Genomic DNA, 25,078 nt, shown 5'->3' on the forward strand with positions numbered 1-25,078 from the left:
ATTGCATGGTGTATGTAAAACATATAAAAACATTTTTTGCATGGAGTATTCCTTTTTATGAAGTTAAAATTTCTTTGTCTCTGTGTTCCTAGCTCTCATATTAGTATTTTTACAATCACAGTAGCCATTAGATGTTAATGCAAATTTCTCCCAACTTTGCCCAGTAGCTGGATGCTGTAATTCTGCCCATTTTTAGCTAAATGACTGGTGCTCTTTTTATAAACAGTCTGTGCATTGTAGGCTTTAATCAGTTTTTGCCAAAGTTTTGCCACGTGGGCCCGAGTTTTAATGATATTCTCTCATTTTTTTTCAAAACCACGCTAGTATCTGCTTCTGCTTTGCGCCTTCCATCTTTCATTCAGTCTCCACAAATCCCCATTTTCCCGCTATCCACCAATACTGCAAGCACTATATTTTGCCCAAGGGATAGTATTAACATTGTCTGTTGACTGTTTGAGGTCTTAACATTCTTTCTGCCAAAATGTAGTTGTTAGTGTTTGGATCAATTTTCTGTTTCATTAGGCTGTTTAAGTGTGCTATGAGAAATAAAAAGTATAATTATAGCATGCATAAAGGTAAAGGTGTAATTGAGAGAGGAAGCATAGCATCACAAAGCAACAGTTTTTTTAATAGCATTAGTGACCATAGCTATGTTTTTCCTGTATAACCATTTAAATGATGTTATAGTTCTCCATGTAATAGCATTTCAAGCATTGTACAAAATAAAAGATTGTTACCTTTCAAAATTGCTTATTTATGTTAAGTTTTACAAGTGCGTTGGGGCTGCATTCATCATTCGTTTCTCAATGTAAATTACAGGGTAATATTGATTTCAATATAAAATTTTGAAAGGTAAAAGTGATTTCCCTTTAATATCAGTATAGAGTTATTCATTAAGTGATTGAACAGGAAAGAAGGCATAATCATTAAAGCCCTCGGAAAAGAATGTTAATATGTTTGCCAATTCTATCATATTTCATGGACTTATGACTACACTGCATTTAAAACATGTCTCCATAGAAGAGTAATATAAATGGGAGCAAAAAGAACAAAAGTTACCCTAATTACGTTTGCTGTTTATATTCAGCTATTAAAAAATGTGCAGTTTCCTATGTCTGTTGGGAATAATGCATTGTTCACTTACTTTGGAGAGCAAAACTCCAAAAAAGCTTTAAACAGGTTTTTAACTGTAACCATTTTGCTTTTTTCTTTGTTTTATTTTAGTGAAACTCCCATAGAAATCACAAAAGATATAACTTGTCCTGCTTGCTTCTAGAAATACCACAAAACAGAGTAAGCAGGTTTCTGCTTACTTTTTTTTTTCTGATATTATTTTAGTGAAAAACACAATTTACACATTTACAAGTGTTCCTTGAGAGCAATTCTAATAGTCTGGTTTCCGAACTCTTGAAACAAAATTTATTCCCATTCAGTTCCAGAAACACTTATTTCAGCAAAAGTTTTTTTTTTTTGGAAAAAATGGCAATGAGCACAACATGCTGGAGAATTTTCATTGGCTTTTTGTTTTAGGACTACAGTAATCCCTCCTCAATCGCGGGGGTTGCGTTCCAGAACCCCCCGCGAAAGGTGAAAATCCGCGAAGTAAAAGCCATATGTTAATATGGTTATTTTTATATATTTTAAGCCCTTATAAACTCACCCACACTCTTATAAACATTTCCCGCACAATTATACAGCATAAACCCTTTGTATTCTCTTAGATATTAGGTAAGATTCATTGAAATTATGTATGTAAACACACTGTTTATATACAGTAAAACCTAAATATTATTTTAAAGATATCGAGCGTCTCCGATATCCCATATGTTACAGCCATTACGACAGGCAGGCCACCAGCAATAAATACGTACAATGCAAGAAAAATTGTATACTGTACAGTAAAATGTGTGTGCATTGATACTAAACTATGTACATGTAATAAGTACTGTACATAGAAAATTAATTATGTTACTCACCAACAATGACATGGCGACTTGTCCGATAACGATGAGTTTAATTTTACTGCACAACAAAGGAGAGCGTTACAGCTCTTCTAAAGGAGCCTCTTCAGGCGACTGTGTAGCACCGCAGTTGTTCTTCTTCTGGCAGTCTTCAATCCAGATCCCTAAAGCAGATTCCATCCAGACTATCGCCTTATTACATCCACTTACAACTCGTTTTGCGCCCTGGTTAAAGGACACTGCGGCCATAGAACTTATATTCTTTTCCTCCTTTTTAAATAAAAAAGAATCGTGGACTTATTGATTCCGTAATGGTGTCCTGCAGCGGTGTAGCTGTTCCCTTCCTTCAACATATCCAAAACTTTTACCTTTTCGGAAATCGTTAGCATCTTCCGTTGGCGCTTAGGCACGGCCCCTGAAGCAGTAGCAGGAGCACGTTGATGTTGAATGAGCGAGACGAGACTTCCTGGTTAATGCAGCGGAATTGAATTCTGTGCTCCGTCGCTGAGCCAATCAGCACACAGGAACTTAACTGCGTGCTCTGATTGGGTAGCTTCTCAGCCATCCGCCAATAGTGTCCCTTGTATGAAATCAACTGGGCAAACCAACTGAGGAAGAATGTATCAGAAGTAAAAAGACCCATTGTCCGCAGAATTCCGCAAAGCAGTGAAAAATCTGTGATATATATTTAAATATGCTTACATATAAAATCCACGATAGAGTGAAGCCGCGAAAGTCGAAGCGCAGTATAGCGAAGGATTACTGTATAGTAGTAAATTAGAAAGATGTGGCATTCTCCCATTTTTTTTTTCTCCTCACTCTGAAAGTGTTCACTTGACCTGTACTGTTTCTAAGTATTCTGTTTTACCTTTTTGTTGATTTTTCTTGAGATTTTCAATCTTGTTTCACAGGCCAGATAAGCAATTTCTAACAAAGTTCCCCTCTTTTTATTTGAATTGAATGAGACAGTGCATCTTTGGGTTTATGTCTAGTTTATCGGGCAGTTACCTGGACATTTGAGAAAACTAAAACCCAATTTTTGTTAATATAAATCTCTGCTCCTGCTTGATTCCATGTTCCTCTTCCTGTTTAAACTTTTTTCAAAGTGAACATAATTCTTTGTAAGAAGTTAATGTGATTTTAGAAAAACCATACTTTGAAAAATACCTGATATTACAGTGGAAAAAATGGATATTTTTTGATGACTTAGGGGTGAGGGACCTTTACAGTCTGGATTATTACTTTAAATGTTCTTGAAAACATTGCCTACAGCAACCATGTTCTGCAAGATGTTTCTGCTGAAATTGCAGTACAGTGTCTAAAAATTATAATGTTTACACCTGAGATGCAGCCTTTCTTTTAAAGAAAAATGAAGTGATTAGTAGGCAGAGCAGTGTATTTAATAATTTAAGCTGTCACATAGGGCTGGGTCGTATGACCAAAATTCTATATCACGGTATTTTTCAAAATTATACCAGTTTCACGGTATTCAACGGTATTTTTTTCCCATGCATGAGTGGATGTTAACCACATTTTCCACTGCAATTACTTCAGTAGACTGGCTAAGAATAGCCTATTCCACTATCATGAGAATTGTACATTGTACAAAAAAACATTTTAATGTGCACACAAGTATTAATACAGGTTTGCATGGCCCCATAAAGTGATATTTTTCAAGGGGGTGGCACTAATGAAGAGAAGGAATCACATTGCATTACAGTTGCAGTCAAAATATAGAACCATTTTATTGAACAAATTTTGCAAACAACTTAAAACTATAATTTTGACAACGTATTTTCAACCATCCAAAGAGGCATTTAGACTTAGTAAAATATTCAGAGGTGCTTGTCAAAAGTTGTATTGCACTGAACATGTCTTATAAAAGGAATAGAGAGTAAATATTTTTTGTAGACCAACTACACTTTCTGTTAATGTTAATAATCTGTCTACTGAAACGTTAGCTATATAGATTGTAATAGTGTTGGTTATCTCCATCCACCACTTGCTTTTTTTTGTCGTAGACAGTCCTGTAGCAAATGCTGGTACAGTGGAACCTCGGGTCACCATAATTCGTTCCAAAACTCTGGTCGTGACCCGATTTGGTCGTGACCCGAAGTAATTTTCCCCCATAGGATTGTATGTAAATACAATTAATCCATTCTAGACCATACGAACTGTATGTAAATGTATTTTTTTTTAAAGATTTTTAAGCACAAAATTAGTTAACTATACCATAGAATGCACAGCATAATAGTAAACTGAATGTAAAAACATTGAATAACACTGAGAAAACCATGAACAGAGAAAAGTAACATTGCAAGAATTCACGCTATAGCCTTACAAACCGCTTGCTGTAAACATTTTTTTTTTTAATGAGTTTTAAGCACAGGGAAAAAAATGAACATTTGAAAAATCCGTAATTTAATAAACAACTAAGAAAAGTAACATTGCAACAATGCACACTATGAACCGATCGCTGTAAACAGAAGTGAAGTGGAGGTTAAAATCCAATAGAAAAAAGTCTTCATTAAATTCAACGAGGTTAAAACGATGCTTGAATCAGTCTCTTTAAAAACAAGCCCGGTGCATTCTTTAACTGCCTTCGGCTCATTTTTTCAGTAAAAGTTCTTCAGTGTCATCATGTTCAACTTTATCGTCTGCTACAGCTTCAGTTTTGGAATGTTCTCTGTGAATTTTCACCGCTCAATACCTCCACTAATGCATGTACTCCATTGCATGCGTGTTTAGCGGTGTAGCAGTGAAAAAAGTCTCCCCTTAAACAGTTTCCCGCTGCGCCATGTTCCGAACATTGCTATTTAAACCGGTATTGCGGTATAAGAAAAATACATATCATAACAAAAATAAAAAATGGTTTTCGGTATGAACCGGTATACCTTCCAGCACTACTGTCACATTCTATTTAAATACATTGAAAAATACCTTTAAACCTGTTTTATTAAGCAACAATCAATGGGTAAGTCCTACAGTGAAATTTCAGTGTGGCAACTGGTGGTGTTTTCTAATTAAAAGGAGACTATATCGGCTTTTCTGAATGTCTGTTTATGTAGTTATGTTTTTGTTTTATTTTTGTATAGTCATAACTTACCAGTTAACATTTTTATCTTTTTGAACATAAGGAGTAGCATTAACTGTTGTCATGTCTAACAGATTGTCATGGGTGTCAGTACCGCTCCTGCTTGCTGTCTAGATAGGAGTTGGCACATTTGTGCAGTTTTTTGTGGGTTTTCTCCTATATCTACAAAGACACATAGGTTAGATTAATTAGAACCTGTAGTTTTACCCAGTGTGGATGTGAATGTGTGTGCCCTGCATTCTACTACCTGTCTAGGGTAGTTTCCTATGTTATGTTGATTGAAACTGTAATAGGCTCCAGCTCCCTGTGACACTGACATGGGCAAGTTTCAGAATGTATGCATGTGATTTGTAGGCTGCAGATTTTTGTTGCCTGCCCCATGAATGGGTTAGGCATGCCTGTAAAATTATATTTTGCAAAGTTGACTGAGTCACTCACTCATCCACAAAAACACTGTGTCCTGTTTAGCTAAACAACTGAAATTTGGCACGATGGCACATTTAGAGCAGAAGGCATCCACCAAAAAAGGACATTTGAATATATCAGTATTTAGGTGTTAAAAAAAAAAAAAAAAAACCCACAGTAGAAAAACTAAATAGCCAAAAATCTCACAAAAGCCGATTTGATTAAAATTTGGTGACATGCAAAAACGAATATTAGCTGACTGTTTTAATTTTTTGATATTTTACATTAATATTGCTCTAGTGAGTGGGACATTGTAACGCACTGCATATCCCGTTTCGCTACAGCACTGACAGCGATTGCATGGACAAATGGGGCTTGCTGCTTTATGCAAATGAAGGCTGTCTACAGAAGCAAAGTGAAAGGAATACAGTTTGATGAAGCGTGAAGAAGATGATTTAGCAAGTGCTTTTTCAGGACCTGTGGCTCTGAGCGTAATCAATCTTGTGCTACTGATCCAGTAAGAATGGTATTTAATATATTATCCTCCCCATTTCATCTTATCTGCCACCTTGTGCAAATGTCAAGTGTAACTGCAATTCCCATCTGCCAGTGCGCTGCTCAAGATGATTTTTCTCCCCCTCCCCTCAGCCAGTTTTGGATAGCAATAACAATTTCTCAATGGGTTACAGTGTTTATCTTGGTTGAGAAACACTACTCTTTATGGCCTTGGGACTCCATTTTCCCATTTTAAGTTCCTTGCCAACCCACCAACAGCATTTGAAGAGTGGGGGGTGGGAGATACCCCCTTTGTGAATCAAGCATGATTAGAAGAGCGGGGGAGGAGGGACTTCTTTGTGAAACAAGCACAGTTGGAAACTGGGGAAAAATATCCCACAGCACCGTCGATTGCTTTGGCAGACCTGGGGCCTCATGCATAACGCCGTGTGTAGAATTCACACTAAAACATGGTGTACAGACAAAAGCGGAAATGTTCATACGCACAAAATAATCCAGATGCATAAATCTGTGTGTTCACCAATTTCCACGTTCTTCCACTACATAAATCCCAGTCAGCATGAAAAGTAACGCACACGCCTGTTGCAACTCCCAAACTCCTCCCAGAATTACGCCTCTTTGAATATGCACATCAATATAAATAGCCCTTAAGCTCAGCGTTCTGTGAAAAGGCAATGGCAAAAGCACGAGGGGAAAATAGAAAATTTTCAGCGAATACCAAGTGGAGGCAAGGAAAAACGTACTATTTGTTGGTTTTAACAGTGGTATAAACAACAAAAGGAAGTTGATCAAGTGACATAGAGTGTCGTAGAAACTCAAAAGCTCAAGTTCACAAAGTCGCACAGTGCCCGAAATAAAAAAGAAGTTGTCAGGTATCAAAGTCACCGTGAAAAGGCGAGTTGTAGCCCACCGTCTCAGTATCATATGGGGTACAGAGAAAAGAAAAGTAGGGACACAGTGCGGAAAAAAGCTTGAAATGTCAACTTTAATCTTAAACTACCAGATTAAAGTGGAAATTTTATTTTGTCATTAAAGTAGAACATAATAAACTTCATCTTAAAATTGTTTAATTTACAAGTTTCTCAAATGCCATTGTAACTGAAGAAGCATGTTAAATGCTTTGTTTTGTATATGTTCTTCTATGTGCTCTGAGTGTGAATCACTACGTGCATCTTAAACGGGCTTTCTCTTCCTCTGACAGGACACAGAACCCATTAAATTCGTTATATTACAGCTCTCTGAATAATTTAATTACTGAGATGTATACTTGATATCATTTTCATGATGATAGGAATTAAAGCATGTATTAAACATGGGAACACGGTGGGGCAGTGATAGTGATGAGTTGGCGCCTCTTCCAGAGATTGTTCCTGCCTCACGCAAGATGCTTGCTGCACTGTGCGCTATCTTCGATTAAATAATTTATTGCAGCAGTACTATCTGTCAAACGTACTAACCTCCTATTCCTGTCCTTCCTTTTCTTTCTCCAAGTGCCCAATCACCACACAATCATCTCTGTAATAGATGTTAAGCCATCTGTAAGCTTAGAACGCAGATTCTTGAAAACTTTTAAGGAACATTGAAATATCTTTATAGTAAATGTTTAATTATTCTATCAGTTTATCCTTCGAGTGTCGCGCCAGCCCCAGCAAGAATACAGTACAAGGCAGGAACAATTCCTGAACGGGGCATCAGATCGTCGCTAGCACTGCGGCACCGTGACCTCACATGTTCAATTATTAACAATATAGATTATTTAAATGATGTTAACATTTTATCTGTATAATGTAATAAACATATTTTGCTGCATTTCATCTTAAAATGATATCGTCATCATATGTAAATACACGCTTTATAAAGTGGCTCAGGTTGTGCAATATTATAACTGTATCACGAGTTTACAGTGAGGTAATTGTACTCATAAGTACAAACAGTTCTACAAGGAGCACTTGATGGACTGATTGAGTGCGTTTATAGTTCTTGGGGTGAAACTGTTTCTGAATCGCGAGGTCAATACAGGAAAGGCTCTGAAGCGTTTGCCCTATGAGAGCAGTTCAAATAGGCAGCAATATGAGGCAGCGTTTGCTTGAAGCTGTATACCGATAATTCTTTTTCCAATCAGCTGCTGTAGAGCTGTGATTCCACACTCAGATACAGTGATATAAATACTCCAAGTGGTGCAGTGAGAGTGATATGGAAAAAAATGATCCGCTTTTGCAGCCCCTAACTGGAGCAGCTGAAAGAAGAAGTAGTAGGTACAGTGAGTAACAACGCTAAAGCAGCCATGGTATCTGGAATAGTTTGGCCATTCCGTGGACCATTATATTGTTACGGGTTAATTACAATCAGATGCCTTAAACTAATAAACATTATGCTGTTAATTTCAGTGTATATGATAAAGCTGCGTCAGGGATGTGGATCTAAAAAAGAAAGGGAAACCACACTGGAACAGAAACAGTGCTTTGACACTGGGTGCCGCCAGTTTGCAAAACCGAGTGGAGAACTTGGATATGCCAGGGTTTAAGCTAGCGTGAAAATGTGCATGGCTTACGCCAAGTTTAGGTTTTATACTTAGTGATTTGAGCGTGGAAATGGGTGTATGCAACATTTTTGTGCGTACGCACCGATTATACATGAGACCCCTGGTGTGTGTCACATGTGACAATAAATCTTTTTTCTTTTTTTTTTAATCACTGCATAGTTTTACATTTTTAAAGAAGCCAACATTGTTGTCCATCTTCATATCATCATTACCTTCACAAACTTTAAAAAAAGAAAAAAAACAAAAAATGGCATGTTAACCAATGGATCCAAGCCACAATTGAACAGGATGAAGCATGATTTTTTTTCTGTAGCTGATGGAAGTACTGTTTTTCAGAATGTGTTAAGATGAGAACAGTATGGTGCTTTTGAGTGTGTAAAAGTAATTAGTAGCTTTTGTTTGTTTTGTTTTTTTTTGTAGACATTTATTCAAAACCACTATAAACTAAGGCAGTACTAATTTTAGACTTTGATGCAGATGGACAGTTTTTAGATTTTTAGCAGTTCATCACCACTATTAGTGATGTTCTATAATATGGAGTTTTGCTTCAATCTCTTTCTCACCAGCACCACCAAGGACTGTGGTTAGCATGTTCAACATTAAGCAGCTCAAGTGGACTAATAATATTGGCCTCTGCTTAAAAAATATATATGTATATACAAATCTTGTGTACAGAAGAGTTCTGATACATCTGATTAACCAATGGCAGTGTAACTGGCCCATAGAATTAGAAATTGCTGTGGGTGAAGCTGACTAACACAGCTAGTATATATATAAATGTGTATTCTTAAATGTTAGTGCATTGAATGTGTTTCATGCTGTTGATTAACCATCTTTTTATTTTGCTTATCTTTATTAATTGTATTCATCTTTAATTACTTTTTGAAAATTTGTTTTTTTTAAATGAACAGGAGCAAACTACAGTCTCAGATTACAATAACAATAAAAAAAGGAGTGTTTCGTTAGATTAAGTTGTTACTCTGATATATAGTATGACAGTAAAAAATTATAGAGCTGAATCTTTCCAGCTAAACCCAGTAAAAAAATACATGTGAACAGATGCTGTCATTGATGCCCTAAGTATGATATATTTGGTGAAGTAATACAAAATGTCACAACACACAAATAAGACCCAATGATTTATTTGGTTAGAATGAAACCACCAGTTTTAATTGCATTTGTGTCCTTAATTGGGGACCTATGGTAGCAGTAGAACCATAATAGCCTATACCATTTGCATTTACTTTAGAAGTTAGGATAATCTTTCCTAGTTATACAGGATCAGATTTATTATCTTATTTTAAAATATTTTTCATGTGCAATTTCATTTCAAATTTGTCTTTAGAAACACAGAAGTAATTTGAAATCAAATATAGCTAATTTTTGCTGAATTCTTAAAGCCTTTAAGGTAAATATAAAGAACTGGATTGTGTCAGTGTTGTCTTTTCACCTTAATAAGCACAGAGTTTAATTTTTTTTTTTTTTGAGAAGGCAAATGTCTTATTTTCTATTGTAAATATTACTACTGGCAAACCTAAAGCTTATAACGATCTGGAGACATTTGTGGCTCTATAAGCTAATGAAAATTAGCCACTCCCTGATAATCTTTGTAACTGAAGTTGTAGGCCTGATACTTTAGCCTGCATAATCTGGTATGATCATAATAATTTAAGTTTAAATATATTTACTGTATGCTCATGTTTGCTTATTTTTACCTTATTGGCCTGCTAAACAAATGTTTCCTTCATGTGAACACTTCCTAAAACTGTAATCTGAAAATTTAGTGCAGCCACACAAAAATAAAGCACATGGTAAAAGTCTAACCAATAATTTATGTGAGTTATCATTCTATATGCTGCAAATTTTAAACTAGATTAATTTTCATTCATTTTTATTTATCTGTTTTTGGATGGTAAGGGAAGAAGGTTGTAATTTGGGTTTAGATAGTTTAACAAGAAAACACAAATTCAAAAAGAAAATATCCTTCTGTCAAAAACAGGAATACTATACATGTAAATTGATGTTTAACTTCCATTGGTTACTTTCTGTCATGTTTCAAATAAAACCATTTTTTCCCCTCTTTTAGTCGCAGAGTTTTTATACTGGGACCTTCGCATCATGTTCCACTCTCACGCTGTGCACTTTCTCCTGCTGAAATCTACAGAACACCTTTGTATGACCTGAGAGTTGACCAGAAGAGTAGGTTGCTGTTGTATTTTTTTTTTCTTCTGAAATCTTCCTGCACTTCTTGACTTTAAATGCAAGTAGTCCTGATTAAAAATTGAGGAGATGGATGAATGGATAAGTGAAACATTATATTAATATGGTTTTCATTATATTTAGTGCATTTTGCTTTAGACAACTGATATACTGTATATCCAAGTATGCAGTAAATTGCATAATGAAGTATAATGGAATAAAAACACCAAGTCAGCTGACTACTTAGGACGTAAGAAGAACAAGGCAATGAGTGAAAAATAGCCTCTCCCATATTTTTAATGAAGTAAGCTCCAGTAGGCTGGTACCATATTCTGACTTAGTCATTCTTTGTGTGTAGCTTGCACATTCTCCTACATTTTTGTACGAGTCAATCCAATGTACTTTAGGTTTCACTCCTGCATCTCAAAGATGTGGAATGTAATTATACTTTACTAATCCCCAAGGGGAAATTGTCTCTTTGCATGACCTTTCTGAGGGTCAGGTTTTTGGCAACCAAGCTAATTCATATATGGTGCCTTGCAAAAGTAGTCAGACACATCACCAAATCTCCAATTTAACTTAACATATCCTTCACTGGATTTTTGTTCTTGGAATTTTTTTTTTTAATTTAAAAGCACTGAAAGTTCAGTTTTTTAATAGACCTGCCATTCACTAATTGTTGGCACCCTTGGTAAATAAAAGCAAGTTGGGCTATGAAAAAATGTCTTTATTTTTTGTACTCTGGATCTTTCATTAAAAAAATGTAACCTTTAATTGATATAAAATAATTGAATGGAAAAAAGTCTTTATCATAAAACACATACTTTTCTCATGTACAGTGGTGTGAAAAACTATTTGCCCCCTTCCTGATTTCTTATTCTTTTGCATGTTTGTCACACAAAATGTTTCTGATCATCAAACACATTTAACCATTAGTCAAATATAACACAAGTAAACACAAAATGCAGTTTGTAAATGGTGGTTTTTATTATTTAGGGAGAAAAAAAAATCCAAACCTACATGGCCCTGTGTGAAAAAGTAATTGCCCCCTGAACCTAATAACTGGTTGGGCCACCCTTAGCAGCAACAACTGCAATCAAGCATTTGCGATAACTTGCAATGAGTCTTTTACAGCGCTCTGGAGGAATTTTTGGCCCACTCATCTTTGCAAAATTGTTGTAATTCAGCTTTATTTGAGGGTTTTCTAGCATGAACCGCCTTTTTAAGGTCATGCCATAGCATCTCAATTGGATTCAGGTCAGGACTTTGACTAGGCCACTCCAAAGTCTTCATTTTGTTTTTCTTCAGCCATTCAGAGGTGGATTTGCTGGTGTGTTTTGGGTCATTGTCCTGTTGCAGCACCCAAGATCGCTTCAGCTTGAGTTGACGAACAGATGGCCGGACATTCTCCTTCAGGATTTTTTGGTAGACAGTAGAATTCATGGTTCCATCTATCACAGCAAGCCTTCCAGGTCCTGAAGCAGCAAAACAACCCCAGACCATCACACTACCACCACCATATTTTACTGTTGGTATGATGTTCTTTTTCTGAAATGCTGTGTTCCTTTTACGCCAGATGTAACGGGACATTTGCCTTCCAAAAAGTTCAACTTTTGTCTCATCAGTCCACAAGGTATTTTCCCAAAAGTCTTGGCAATCATTGAGATGTTTCTTAGCAAAATTGAGACGAGCCCTAATGTTCTTTTTGCTTAACAGTGGTTTGCGTCTTGGAAATCTGCCATGCAGGCCGTTTTTGCCCAGTCTCTTTCTTATGGTGGAGTCGTGAACACTGACTTTAATTGAGGCAAGTGAGGCCTGCAGTTCTTTAGACGTTGTCCTGGGGTCTTTTGTGACCTCTCGGATGAGTCGTCTCTGCGCTCTTGTGGTAATTTTGGTTGGCCGGCCACTCCTGGGAAGGTTCACCACTGTTCCGTGTTTTTGCCATTTGTGGATAATGGCTCTCACTGTGGTTCGCTGGAGTCCCAAAGCTTTAGAAATGGCTTTATAACCTTTACCAGACTGATAGATCTCAATTACTTCTGTTCTCATTTGTTCCTGAATTTCTTTGGATCTTGCCATGATGTCTAGCTTTTGAGGTGCTTTTGGTCTACTTCTCTGTGTCAGGCAGCTCCTATTTAAGTGATTTCTTGATTGAAACAGATGTGGCAGTAATCAGGCCTGGGGGTGGCTACGGAAATTGAACTCAGGTGTGATACACCACAGTTAGGTTATTTTTTAACAAGGGGGCAATTACTTTTTCACACAGGGCTATGTAGGTTTGGATTTTTTTTCTCCCTAAATAATAAAAACCATCATTTAAAAACTGCATTTTGTGTTTACTTGTGTTATATTTGACTAATGGTTAAATGTGTTTGATGATCAGAAACATTTTGTGTGACAAACATGCAAAAGAATAAGAAATCAGGAAGGGGGCAAATAGTTTTTCACACCACTGTATATGTGTGCCACAATTATTGGCACTCCTTCATTTAACACTTTACACAGCCACCTTTGCCAGCATAATAGTTCTGAGTTTTCTATAATGCTGAATGGGTTTGGGAAACACATGGCAAGGGATCTGAGACTGTTCTTACATACAAAATCTTTATGGTTTCAAGGTCTATGCTCACCTCCAGTGTTTTTAATGGTTACAATTTTGTGGTCACTGAACTGTTTGTTAGTTGGATCTTCCAGCAGGACAATAATCCAAAGCACACCTCAAAATCAACAATTTCCCATTTTAAACTTTCTGTTAGAGGCAGTCAGGTTTTGATTTAATATCTGCTAATACTTGCTAGGGTACATGTTGTTATAGATTCCAAGTTGTTAAGGTCCTTTGGCAGATAAACAGCCTCACAACATCAAAGGTTCTCCGCCATACTTTACAGTGGGATTCCTGTCATTAGACTTAAACCAAACCCACCTCTGGTGTGTAAGCTAGAAAACTCTATTTTTGTCATGTCTGACTGTAGAACTTTGCCCCATTGAAAGTTCCTGTAACATTTTGTAAACTATAGGCACTTGGTTGTCTGATGACAGCAGAGAGAAAAAAAAAATTAATGATAGAGTACAATTACTTGTGTTGCATAATCCAGGTTAGTTTATCCAGTCATGTGCTTAAAACATTCAAAACACATTGAAGACAGGACTTTTGACCAGTGAATGAGGCAGACAGACAGATCTTAAATTAAGAACTGCATTATTACAGGAATGCGTTTCTTGTTTATAACTTGTGCTGACTTTTCTGAAAGTATGTGTTTAACAATATTTTAGCAAAACATGCATGTGTTTTGAATGCTTTGATGGTACAACTGGATAACTGATAAGCAGATTATGCCACATGAATTTTGACACCTAATTTGCAATTGTAATTGTACACCATTGGGTTCTATTAAATCATAAACGTTTTCCTTCTGTTCTGCATGAAGCATGATATTGAAGTTTTTTCTGGGGCATCACTATAGACTACATGGGGTAAGTAACATATAAAAATTTTTTTGGGTGGAGTACTTCTTTAAGAAGAACAAAAAGGGAAATAACCTATATGCATAAATATTTAGTAGCTTTTCTTTAAAATTTTGTAGACTACAGGGGTGGGTATTCAGTCCTGGAGTGCCACAGTGGCTACACGTTTTTGTTCCAACCTAATTGCTTAATAAGAAGCACTTATTGCTCAAGTAACACTTCTGCTTCACAGATTTTGAATCCTTATTGCTTATTTTAGTCTTAAACAGGTGTAGTCTTGGTTTTTAGTTGCTCATTATTAGCAATAAAATGCAAATGACAAAAGAAACCAGCATTTCTCCATTTAGCTTGTTTCCATTTACACCTGTGTGTATTTATCATGCACTATTGGGTTTAATTAAATATTTGGAAGGAAAGTGAAGAGAAAAAAGTGAAGCACTGAGAATAACTTGTCTGTTTTAGTATTTCAGATCATTTGGATGATATCCTTAGAAAGGAAAAAAAATCTAGGATATGAGAGTGACTTGACATGGCAGAGTTAAAACACTAGCAAGCCATGAAATTAAATAATTGACAAGGATTGTTTTTTAATTAAGCAATTGGGTTGGAATAAAAACCTGCAACCACTGCGGCCCTCCAGGACTGAATCTGCCCACCCGTGCGTAGAGTCACCTTTTATAACAAAGACACCTTTAAGGTGTTTTGGTTAAGTATGAACCAGCTCGGAACATACCATTTGGCAGCAGTTTTTGCCCCATCTTCTGGACAGAATTGCGCCAGGTTGTTCAGGTTAGTCAAATAACATTTTTGTATTGCAATTTTTAAAATTTTGCCACACATTTTCAGATGGATTGACATCATGATTTTGACTGAGCCTTTTATAGGACATTTAAAGTTTCATTCTTAAGCCAGTTCAAGGTTACTTTAGCCTTGGGTTTGGAAATATGGTCCTGTGGAAAAAAGAGCTTTCTCCTGAACATCTGCTGGTTTCTCGTGCAGCATTTGCTTATCTTTTCCACCATCTATTCTTCTGTTTTAACCATGTATCCCGTCCCTAATGCTGTCAAACAGTCCCATAACATTCTGCCACTACCATGCATGACCATATGTCACACTTGCACACCATACAGTATATCTCATTGAGGTACGGCCAAAAAGCTCTGACCTGGCTCCATCACACCTGTGCCACTCTTCTGATTTTTGGCAAACTCCAGAACTGTTTTAGCATGGTTCTTTTTGAGTAATGTCTTTTTCTGCTGTCCTCTTATGTGGTCCCCTGTTGTTCAGAGCTCTTGATATGGTTGATTGGGAAACATTTACTCAACCTTCTAAGCTCTGTGGCTTCTTCAAAGTGATTGTCGGTCTCTCTGTGGCATCTCTGTCAAGTCTCCTTGCTTGGGAGGAGGGATGTCAAAAAAAACTGGTACAGTTGATACCAGTGTTGCAAAAACATAACAGCACCAAATAATATTCAGTTCTGCATTCATGCATGACTGCAGATAGACATATTACTCCAGAAGGCGCAATAATACACAAGTAAAATATGAATACAAACTACATATAAAAATAGCTCACCACAAAAAAAAAATGTAGAAGTCATGTCTAGAATTTCTTCTTCGTCTTTATCATCTTCATTTTGTTTCCATTTTGTAAAGCACTTTGAAGCTACATTGTTTGAATGAAAACGTGCCATATAAATGTTTTTGTTGAAGGCAGGGGAATTTCAGTGTGGTGTTGTTGGGATTATGCTTCTTATTATTTATATAAAAAAAAACAAAAACAAAAAAAAAAGCTAAAATGCGTGCGCGCAGGCTTTTGTTATTACAATGTTTATCCCATTATGGAGTTGGTACAAAAATAGTTTCATGCATGCTTTGTGTGTTCTGTAATGTGACTGATCACAAAGAAGTTTTAATCGTTCAATTTTTAGTGTCACTATTTGTAAGAGTAAACAAAATGATGGTGTGATAAAATGCTTTTTAATAATGTGTCCTACACAGACTCTAAAAGGGAATGGAGGCATTCATTGTATTGCATCAAACACGTCCCCAGAAGTGCATTTAAGCATCCATTGATTTTCTAACCAGTTTTTACAGTTCATGGTTGAAAGAGAAATGTTGCATGTACAATGCACTGTTTTGCATATAGGACTGTGCACACTGATATTGTTAACAACAGTTGGAGAAAGTAAAAATTAAGGCAAGTATCAGTAGAAGTGGCATGGCTTGCCTAGGCTGGCTATGAAATGAGCTGCTCCATTTATTATACCAAAGTCTTTTAAATACACGAAGCAAATGGTATACTTCATTGCTTAACACAAATATGCAAAAGTTAAATTTGTGTCATTCATTTGCTGAGGCTGAATTAATGTTCACTAGTATAATCCCTAAAATGTTACAAAATGCAGTGAAAGCACATATCATATATTTGAAAGGTGCATTGGTGAGTGTAATGCAGTCTACCAGGTAATCTTTTACTTCTGGACTAGTATGCAGGCTAAGTGATAACTAAGTTACATCACTTGGTTAGATAGTTAAAAAACAGAATAAAATGGGTGATTCACTGGAGTTCTGAAACAATGGATTAATGTAAAGCTAATGAAATTGATTGAAGTTTGCACAAGTGAAAAAAGGAAAGATTAGGAAAATTAAATCTCCATAATTTTGTGATATTTGAAAATGGAATTCATTTGTCTCATCTGTTAAATATTACTCTTCAGTAGGTTTTTTTTTTCTTTTTAAACTTGGTAATGATGCAAATATAATTTGATACTTCAATGATAGTTGGGTGACTACTTGATGGGTATACCAGTATTTTATTAAACATGCTGTTATCAGTGTGATGGTATAGTGGCTAAGGTGTTTGACTTCCAGCCTTGAGGTTGTGGGTTCAGATCCTGCTATTGAAATTGTATGAGCACGAGCAAGTCCCTTCACACCTGTCTGCACTTTAACTGGAAAAACAAAAGAAATGTAACCAATTGTATCTCAAATGTATGTCACTTTGGATAAAGGCATCAGCCAAATTAATTAATATACATATGTGTTTGTATATATTCTGTTACTGAAAAAAATGCACAATATTGTTCACTTTAATGATGGAGGTATTGAGCCAAATGCGCCTAGTTGATCCAAACATTTGGATATTTTTTGTGCCCTTTTTCCAATTTATTGAGTTATGTAATTTATCTAAAACTCCTCTGGAATACTCTTTATGAAAGATTTTTGAAAATTATGACTAGTCATATCCTAAATAATGACCTTTTAACTGTGGGTTTTTAATCTAAAAATGTGGCAATTATTTTAATAACTCACTGGTACTGGCCAATTGTAAGACAGTTATGTTGTAGTTAAGGAATCGTTTCTCATTTATGTGCTTACAGCTTTTTCAACTCAGGGATTGAATACTTATGCAAAGAATTTTTTTTTCTTATATAAATCAATGTCACTTTTAAAAAGGAAAAAAAATTAAGTTCTAGTGCTTTTGAAATACAAACATTACAAAATTTTTGTGTAGGATTTGTTTTATGCAGTACAATTAAAGAATGGATTTAGGCTTTGAATATTTTGCAAGACACTGAATGTTTGGGTGAGCATGTGAACATGCACAGTAAAGGACTGGTGCCCTGGCCAAAGATGTTTCTTGCCAGAGTAGGACCAAAAGGTTTTAACCTCTCATGTCCACAAAGTAAGAACATACAGTTTATATGAAATAAACTTTTTTTTTTTTTGGCACCATTGTTTTTGCAGTTTATGCTGACCTCTGGAAAACGGGAATGTTTGAGCGTATGTCCTTGCAGACAGACGAAGATGAGCACAGTATTGAAATGCATTTGCCTTATACTGCTAAAACTATGGAAAGGTAAGGTCACTGCTTTATAAGTCACAGTTGCCATTTTACTTGACTGTTAGGTTGTTTGTTTCCAATTTTATTGTGTAGATGTATGGTTACACCAGTGATAGACTGGCCATTGTGCTCTGTGAAGAGGATTATTTGTGTTCTATTTTGTGTATTTATTCACCCCATTTTATTTAACACCCATTGCATGCCCAACCAACCTGCAAAGCAGTCTCTCTCTGAATTGCCTTTCCCACAATTTCTTTTTTTTTTCCTACAAGGGTTTTTTTTTTTTTGTCTTCTTACTGAGTCAAGGCTTCTGTCAGAAAACGGCCTGTTAAAGCCCAATGTGACACTCCTTGTGTGATTTTTGGGCTATACAAGAAATAAATTGTTCTTGTTGTTAATTGTTAGCAATTGGCATTCAGTATGCAATGTAGTATGTTTGATTTAATTATTCTGTTTACTTTTTACAGCCATAAAGATGATTTCTCCATTGTCCCAGTTTTGGTTGGGGCATTGAGTGAGTCGAAGGAACATGAGTATGGGAAGCTTCTTAGTAAATACTTGGCTGATCCTTGCAACCTTTTTGTTATTTCATCAGATTTCTGTCATTGGGGTAAGAATGGAATACCTGAAATTCTAAACCAGTTTCTTTTATGAGCTGAAAGCAAATCAAGTATAATTTGTTTTTCTGCTGCTTACAACTGTATAACTTTCAGAACATAATTTTATGTAAAGATCTTACCAGAGCATAATACAAAACTGATTCCTTTATAATATCAAGTAGTTACAGTCATATGAAAAAGTTTGGGAACCCCTCTTAATTCTTTGGATTTTTGTTTCTCATTGGCTGAGCTTTCAAAGTAGCAACTTCCTTTTAATATATGACATGCCTTATGGAAACAGTAGTATTTCAGCAGTGACATTAAGTTTATTGGATTAACAGAAAATATGCATCATAACAAAATTAGACAGGTGCATAAATTTGGGCACCCCAACAGAGATATTACATCAATACTTAGTTGAGCCTCCTTTTGCTAATATAACAGCCACTAGACGCCTCCTATAGCCTTTGATGAGTGTCTGGATTCTGGATGGAGGTATTTTTGACCATTCTTCCTTACAAAATCTCTCCAGTTCAGTTCAATTTGATGGCTGCCGAGCATGGACAGCCTGCTTCAAATCATCCCATAGATTTTCGATGATATTCAAGTCAGGGGACTGTGACGGCCTCTCCAGAACATTGTACTTCTCCATCTGCATGAATGCCTTTGTAGATTTCGAACTGTGTTTTGGGTCATTGTCTTGTTGGAATATCCAACCCCTGCGTAACTTCAGCTTTGTGACTGATGTTTGAACATTATCCGGAATAGTTTGTTGATACTGGGTTGAATTCATCTGATCCTCGACTTTAACAAGGGCCCCATGGGGTCCCTGAATTAGCCACACAGCCCCACAGCATGATGGGACCTCCACCAAATTTGACAGTAGGTAGCAGGTGTTTTTCTTGGAATGCGGTGTTCTTCTTCCACCATGCAAAGCGCTTTTTATTATGACCAAATAACTCAATTTTTGTCTCATCAGTCCAAAGCACTTTGTTCCAAAATGAATCTGGCTTGTCTAAATGAGCATATGCATAAAACAAGCGACTCTGTTTGTGGCGCGAGTGCAGAAAGGACTTCTTTCTCATCATCCTGCCATACAGATGTTCTTTGTACAAATTGCGCTGAATTGTAGAACGATGTAAAGATACATCATCTGCAGCAAGATGTTCTTGCAGGTCTTTGGAGGTGATCTGTGGGTTGTCTGTAACCATTCTCACAATTTGAGTACTGAGAAAAGCGCTATATAAATGTAATGAATTATTATTATTATTATCCTGCACATATGCCGCTCCTGTATTTTTCTTGGCCTGCCAGACCTGGGTTTAACAGCGACTGTGCCTGTGGCCTTCCATTTCCAGATTCCATTCCTTACAGTTGGAAACTGACAGTTTAAACCTCTGAGATAGCTTTTTGTAGCCTTCACCTAAACCATGAGACTGAACAATCTTTGTTTTCAGATCTTTTGAGAGTTGTTTTGAGGATCCCATGCTGTCACTCTTCAGGGAAGCACAACTTTCAATTGACCACCTTAAATACATTTTCTCATGTTTGGACACACCTGTCTATGAAGTTCAAGGCTTAACGAGCTAATCCAACCAATTTGGTGTTGCAAGTAATCAGTATTGAGCAGTTGCATGCATTCAAATCAGTAAAATTACAAGGGTACCCAAATTTTTGCACAGCCAGTTTTTCACATTTGATTTAATTTCATACAACTAAATACTGCTTCACTAAAAATCTTTGTTCAGAAAACACCCCAGTACTCAGATGTTCCTAGGAAATGAAAAACATACCACTGTTATCTTTTTTTGTTGAAAGTAGAGTAAATTATTATGCAGGCTGAGAGGGGTTTCCAAACTTTTTCATATGACTGTATGAGATAAGGATCATAAAATTTACTTGCGAAAATAAACCCGTAGAAGTTTCCAGGGCATGTGTTTTGCCTTTAATTCAGATACCGCATTCTTTGTTTAATTAGTAAGCAGAACTTGTAGGGAAGTGAATGCTTCATTTTTCACTCTTCTGGGCTGAGGTTTGATCATCTGAGATGCACTGGTTCTGATATTGCCAATCATTTTGTGTTATTTCTACTGGTAATGGCTAGCCAGAAAATTCTAGAAAGATCTGGGTATGCTAGCTAGTACATGACAGGTCTTTAATGAACTATGTTGTTGTACATTGATGTGACATTTCACGTTGTTTATTAATTTAAGAAAGTTGCAAATGTTTAATTAATGAAACTGTAATGTGATGTGTGCATTACAAAGTGTATTGCTCTGAGCACAGACGTTGTCTATGTCAAAAATAGTGCCCCCAACCCAAGTTAGAAGGATCAGACAGCTCACTACAAACTTCTGTTTTTCACCTCTACAAGCAAAACATTATTTAGTATTATTTAACACTTTTGTCAGTATCCCATATTCATTTGTGTTCATGCTGGAATATGCAACTGTGTTACTTATAGACACGTGTTTTACATGAGAGAAATTTCTGTATGTCTTGTCATTAAATTATCTATGGTGTCCTGTAACTTTGATGCTTCCTGAAAATGACTCAAAGGTATTTTCTTCCAGGTTCAGATTTTAATTAATAGAAAAGTAAGTAAAAAAATAGCTATAAAAAAGTGCAAAGAATATATAAACATATTTCTACATATTTAGGGTGATTTGCCTGTGGTGGGCTGGCACCCTGCCCAGGGTTTGTTTCCTTCCTTGCGCCCTGTGTTGGCTGGGATTGGCACCAGCAGACCCCCGTGACCCTGTAGTTAGGATGTAGTGGGTTGGATAATGGATGGATAGGGTGACTTGCAGGAATGTCTGGATATGTAATACATATGTTTGTTTACTTTGTCCTTTCCCTTGGTTTTGATGTAAAAGTAAATTTAAAATAAGAACTATAAAGCATAAAGAAATCTTCATGACAGTAAAGTAAGTTAAGTTCCTTTTCACCTGAAATACAAAATGTATTTTCTGTATCTGGAATTGGAAAGTGTAGACGAGGGAGAACACTGGAGGAGTCCAAAGAATTGTTGGTTTGCCAATCAGGCCACCCCGTGTAATACGCTGCTGATAATAAACAGGTGCAAAATTGCCCTTAAACAAAAATACATTCTTTGACTTACATTTGCAATGGTAGGTCTTGCATATCTGCTGCTAATTACATTGTTTTTCTTTTTCTTCTCCCACACATTTGTTTGTAGGACAGAGGTTCCGCTATCAATATTATGATGAATCACAAGGTGAAATCTACAGATCTATTGAGAACCTTGATAAAATGGTAAGTGATAGACTCGCTTCAACAAGATACACAGTCAGTGGTGGACTTCCATGGTGCACTACTGCCAGCCGTAAAAGTGAATGAGTGTTTACAAATATTGCTCAAGAGACAATATAAATCTTAATATGCAAATTCTTAAGCTCATTCTAAACTCTGTAGAAGGCAGTATTTAAATTGCAGTCATCAGTTTTGCCAATAGCCATGTTAATTGCAAAAGTTTTATTCTTAAGTGACGACCATTGCTACTGATTTGTAAAAGTTTTAATTAGTTGCTTCTGATGTGTATTAATTTCATAATCAAACATGATACTCCCACACATACATTAGCATTTGGTTCTTGAAAATATAAACCAAATGTGTGGTTAGTACAGATCTGTTTATAATTTCTTTTCTTTTTTTTACCTTTTAGGGAATGAATATTATAGAACAGCTAGATCCTGTATTATTTAGTAATTATTTAAAGAAATACCACAATACTATCTGTGGGCGTCATCCTATTGGTGTTTTATTAAATGTAAGTAAAAAGTAATTTTAAATGTGTATATTTGATTGTTGTCTTTCTAAAATTTAAAATATTTTTAAATGAATATAAAAGCTATTTTGTTTTTCCAGACATTTAAACTGTGTTTAGGTATCAGCTGTTTGTTGCTGCTGTGTATACAACACACTGTAGAGCCATCCAAAAACTTGGCAACATGAACTGTTTTGTATGTCGTACTGTTTCTAGGTGTTGGGTTGCTAATAATTGCCTTGCTAATAATTGCCTTTATGAAAATCAAACTATCGTGTAAGGAATGAGATCTTAAATTCTTCTATGCTCAAAACTTCTCCATTTTTTTATTGTATTGTCATGTAGTGTTTGTACAGTATATGTACAGAATACAATTTACTATAAGTTAATTTACTTGTTTTTAAATAGTACTAGGAGGTTGTGCCACGTTAGCCATTATGAATGTAGTGAGAAGTCAAGCAAAATGATGCCTTTTATTTGCTATCTAGAAAGATAACAATATGCATGCTTTCGAGGCAACTCAGGCCCCTTCTTCAGCCAAGATTTATGTGTGTGTGTGTATATATAATGCAAAGCTCACTCATTCAACTACAAAAACACTTTCCTGTTAAGTTTAAAAAAAAAAAAAAAAAAAAAAACCTTAAAATTGTCAAGATAGTACATCTGGGCCAGTAGGTATCCACAAATAAAGGTCATTTCAAAATATTAATATTTAGGGTTAACACCCATCCCCCACCCCATAGATAAACCAAATACTCCAAAATCTCAAAAATGCTTTGACTGATTTGATTGAAATTTGGTAATATTAATGTCTTGATGTGTTAGAAAACATTTTTAATATATAAATAATTTATATAAGAATAATAACAAGTTGACTAAGTTTGTAAATGACACCAAGCTATGTGGATTAGCAGATAATGTAGTCCATTAAATCAATACAGAGAGAACTGATTGAACAGCACAGCAAACAGGCTTAGACAGATTTGTGGCAGATTACATTTACATACATTAAAGTATTACATGTAGGAAGTAAAAAATGTTAGATTTTAACAGACAATGGGAGGTCTGAAACTTGAAAGTACTGTGTATGAGAAGGACTCAGGAGTTGTAGTGGACTCGTCACTATCAACTTAAGACAGTTGTTCAGAAGCCATTAAGAAGATTAACAGAATGTTAGATAGATAGATACTTTATTAATCCCAAGGGGAAATTCACATACTCCAGCAGCAGCATACTGATAAAGAACAATATTAAATTAAAGAGTGATAACAATGCAGTTATACAGACAGACAATAACTTTGTATAATGTTAACGTTTAAAACCCGGGTGGAATTGAAGAGTCGCATAGTATGGGGGAGGAACAATCTCCTCCTAGGTTATATTTTAGTGCCCTGATGTGTGGAGTACAAGTCAGTTGAAGTTATGCTCAAGCTGGTTAGACTGGTTAAACCTCTTCTGGAGTACTGTGTGCAGTTTTTCATTCCAGGCTACAAGAAAGATATAGCAGCACTAGAAAAATTATGGAGAAGAGTGACTAGGCTGATTCCACAACTGCTGAGGATGAGTTATGAGGAAAGATTCAAAGTGTTGAGCCTTTTCCGTTTAAGCAAAAGGAGATTAATAAGAGACATGATTGAGGTGTTTCAAATTATGAATGGATTTAGTGCAGAGGATTGAGACTTTTACTTTTAAAGCGAGTTCAGCAAGAACACAGTTGTAAACTTGTTAAGGGTAAATTTCACGTAAACGTTAGGATGTTTCTCTTCACACAGAGGACCATAGATACATAGAATAAGTGACCAAGTAGTGTGGTAGACAAGTAGGAGTTTAAAGACCTTAAAATCTAGAGTTGCTGTTATTTCAAAAGAATTAACTGGACATGACTGGCGAGCTTTGTTGGGCTGAAAGGCCTGTTCCTGTCTAGATTGTAGTAGGAAACTGCAAGATCAGTGGGAAAGTCATGAAAGTGAACAGCGAGATTATGTTATTTTTTCACATTGTTGCCACTTTTCTTCGTGCATGTACATGTGATGGAAGGTCTGTGGCACAGTGCAGTTTTTAAATAATAGTGTCCTGGGAAGTGCAGGCTCTGATCAGGTGTGGGTGTGTGCAAGTGCGCTTCACACCAGGGTTGATTTGAGGTGCTTGCTGATTGCACATACAGTTAGGTCCATAAATATTTGGACAGAGACAACTTTTTTCTAATTTTGGTTCTGTACATTACCACAATGAATTTTAAATGAAACAACTCAGATGCAGTTGAAGTGCAGACTTTCAGCTTTAATTCAGTGGGGTGAACAAAACGATTGCATAAAAATGTGAGGCAACTAAAGCATTTTTTTTTTTTAACACAGTCCCTTCATTTCAGGGGCTCAAAAGTAATTGGACAAATTAAATAACTGGAAATAAAATGTTAATTTCTTATACTTGGTTGAAAACCCTTTGCTGGCAATGACAGCCTGAAGTCTTGAACTCATGGACATCACTAGATGCTGGGTTTCCTCTTTTTTAATGCTCTGCCAGGCCTTTCTATCAGAAGTTTAGTCTTCAACAAGTGAAATGCATGCTCAGTTGGGTTAAGATCAGGTGACTGACTTGGCCATTCAAGAATTTTCCACTTCTCTGCTTTAATAAACTCCTGGGTTGCTTTGGCTGTATGTTTTG

At 36.0% G+C, this 25,078-nt stretch overlaps 1 protein-coding gene across 3 annotated transcripts in view; it reads left to right on the top strand.

Annotated features, from left to right (window-relative positions):
- memo1 (mediator of cell motility 1) overlaps positions 1-25,078 on the top strand; it is a 37,873-nt gene that overhangs the window by 8,905 nt on the left and 3,890 nt on the right. For all 3 annotated transcript variants that reach the window (XM_051919384.1, XM_028820210.2, XM_051919385.1), the window contains 5 exons: positions 10,605-10,717; positions 17,932-18,043; positions 18,496-18,638; positions 21,827-21,903; positions 22,313-22,417. In XM_051919384.1, coding sequence (XP_051775344.1) covers positions 10,605-10,717; positions 17,932-18,043; positions 18,496-18,638; positions 21,827-21,903; positions 22,313-22,417 — 550 coding nt within the window. The remainder of the gene's footprint in view (positions 1-10,604; positions 10,718-17,931; positions 18,044-18,495; positions 18,639-21,826; positions 21,904-22,312; positions 22,418-25,078) is intronic.

This window comes from Erpetoichthys calabaricus, chromosome 15 (genome assembly GCF_900747795.2).
Source record: "Erpetoichthys calabaricus chromosome 15, fErpCal1.3, whole genome shotgun sequence".
NCBI lineage: Eukaryota > Metazoa > Chordata > Cladistia > Polypteriformes > Polypteridae > Erpetoichthys > Erpetoichthys calabaricus.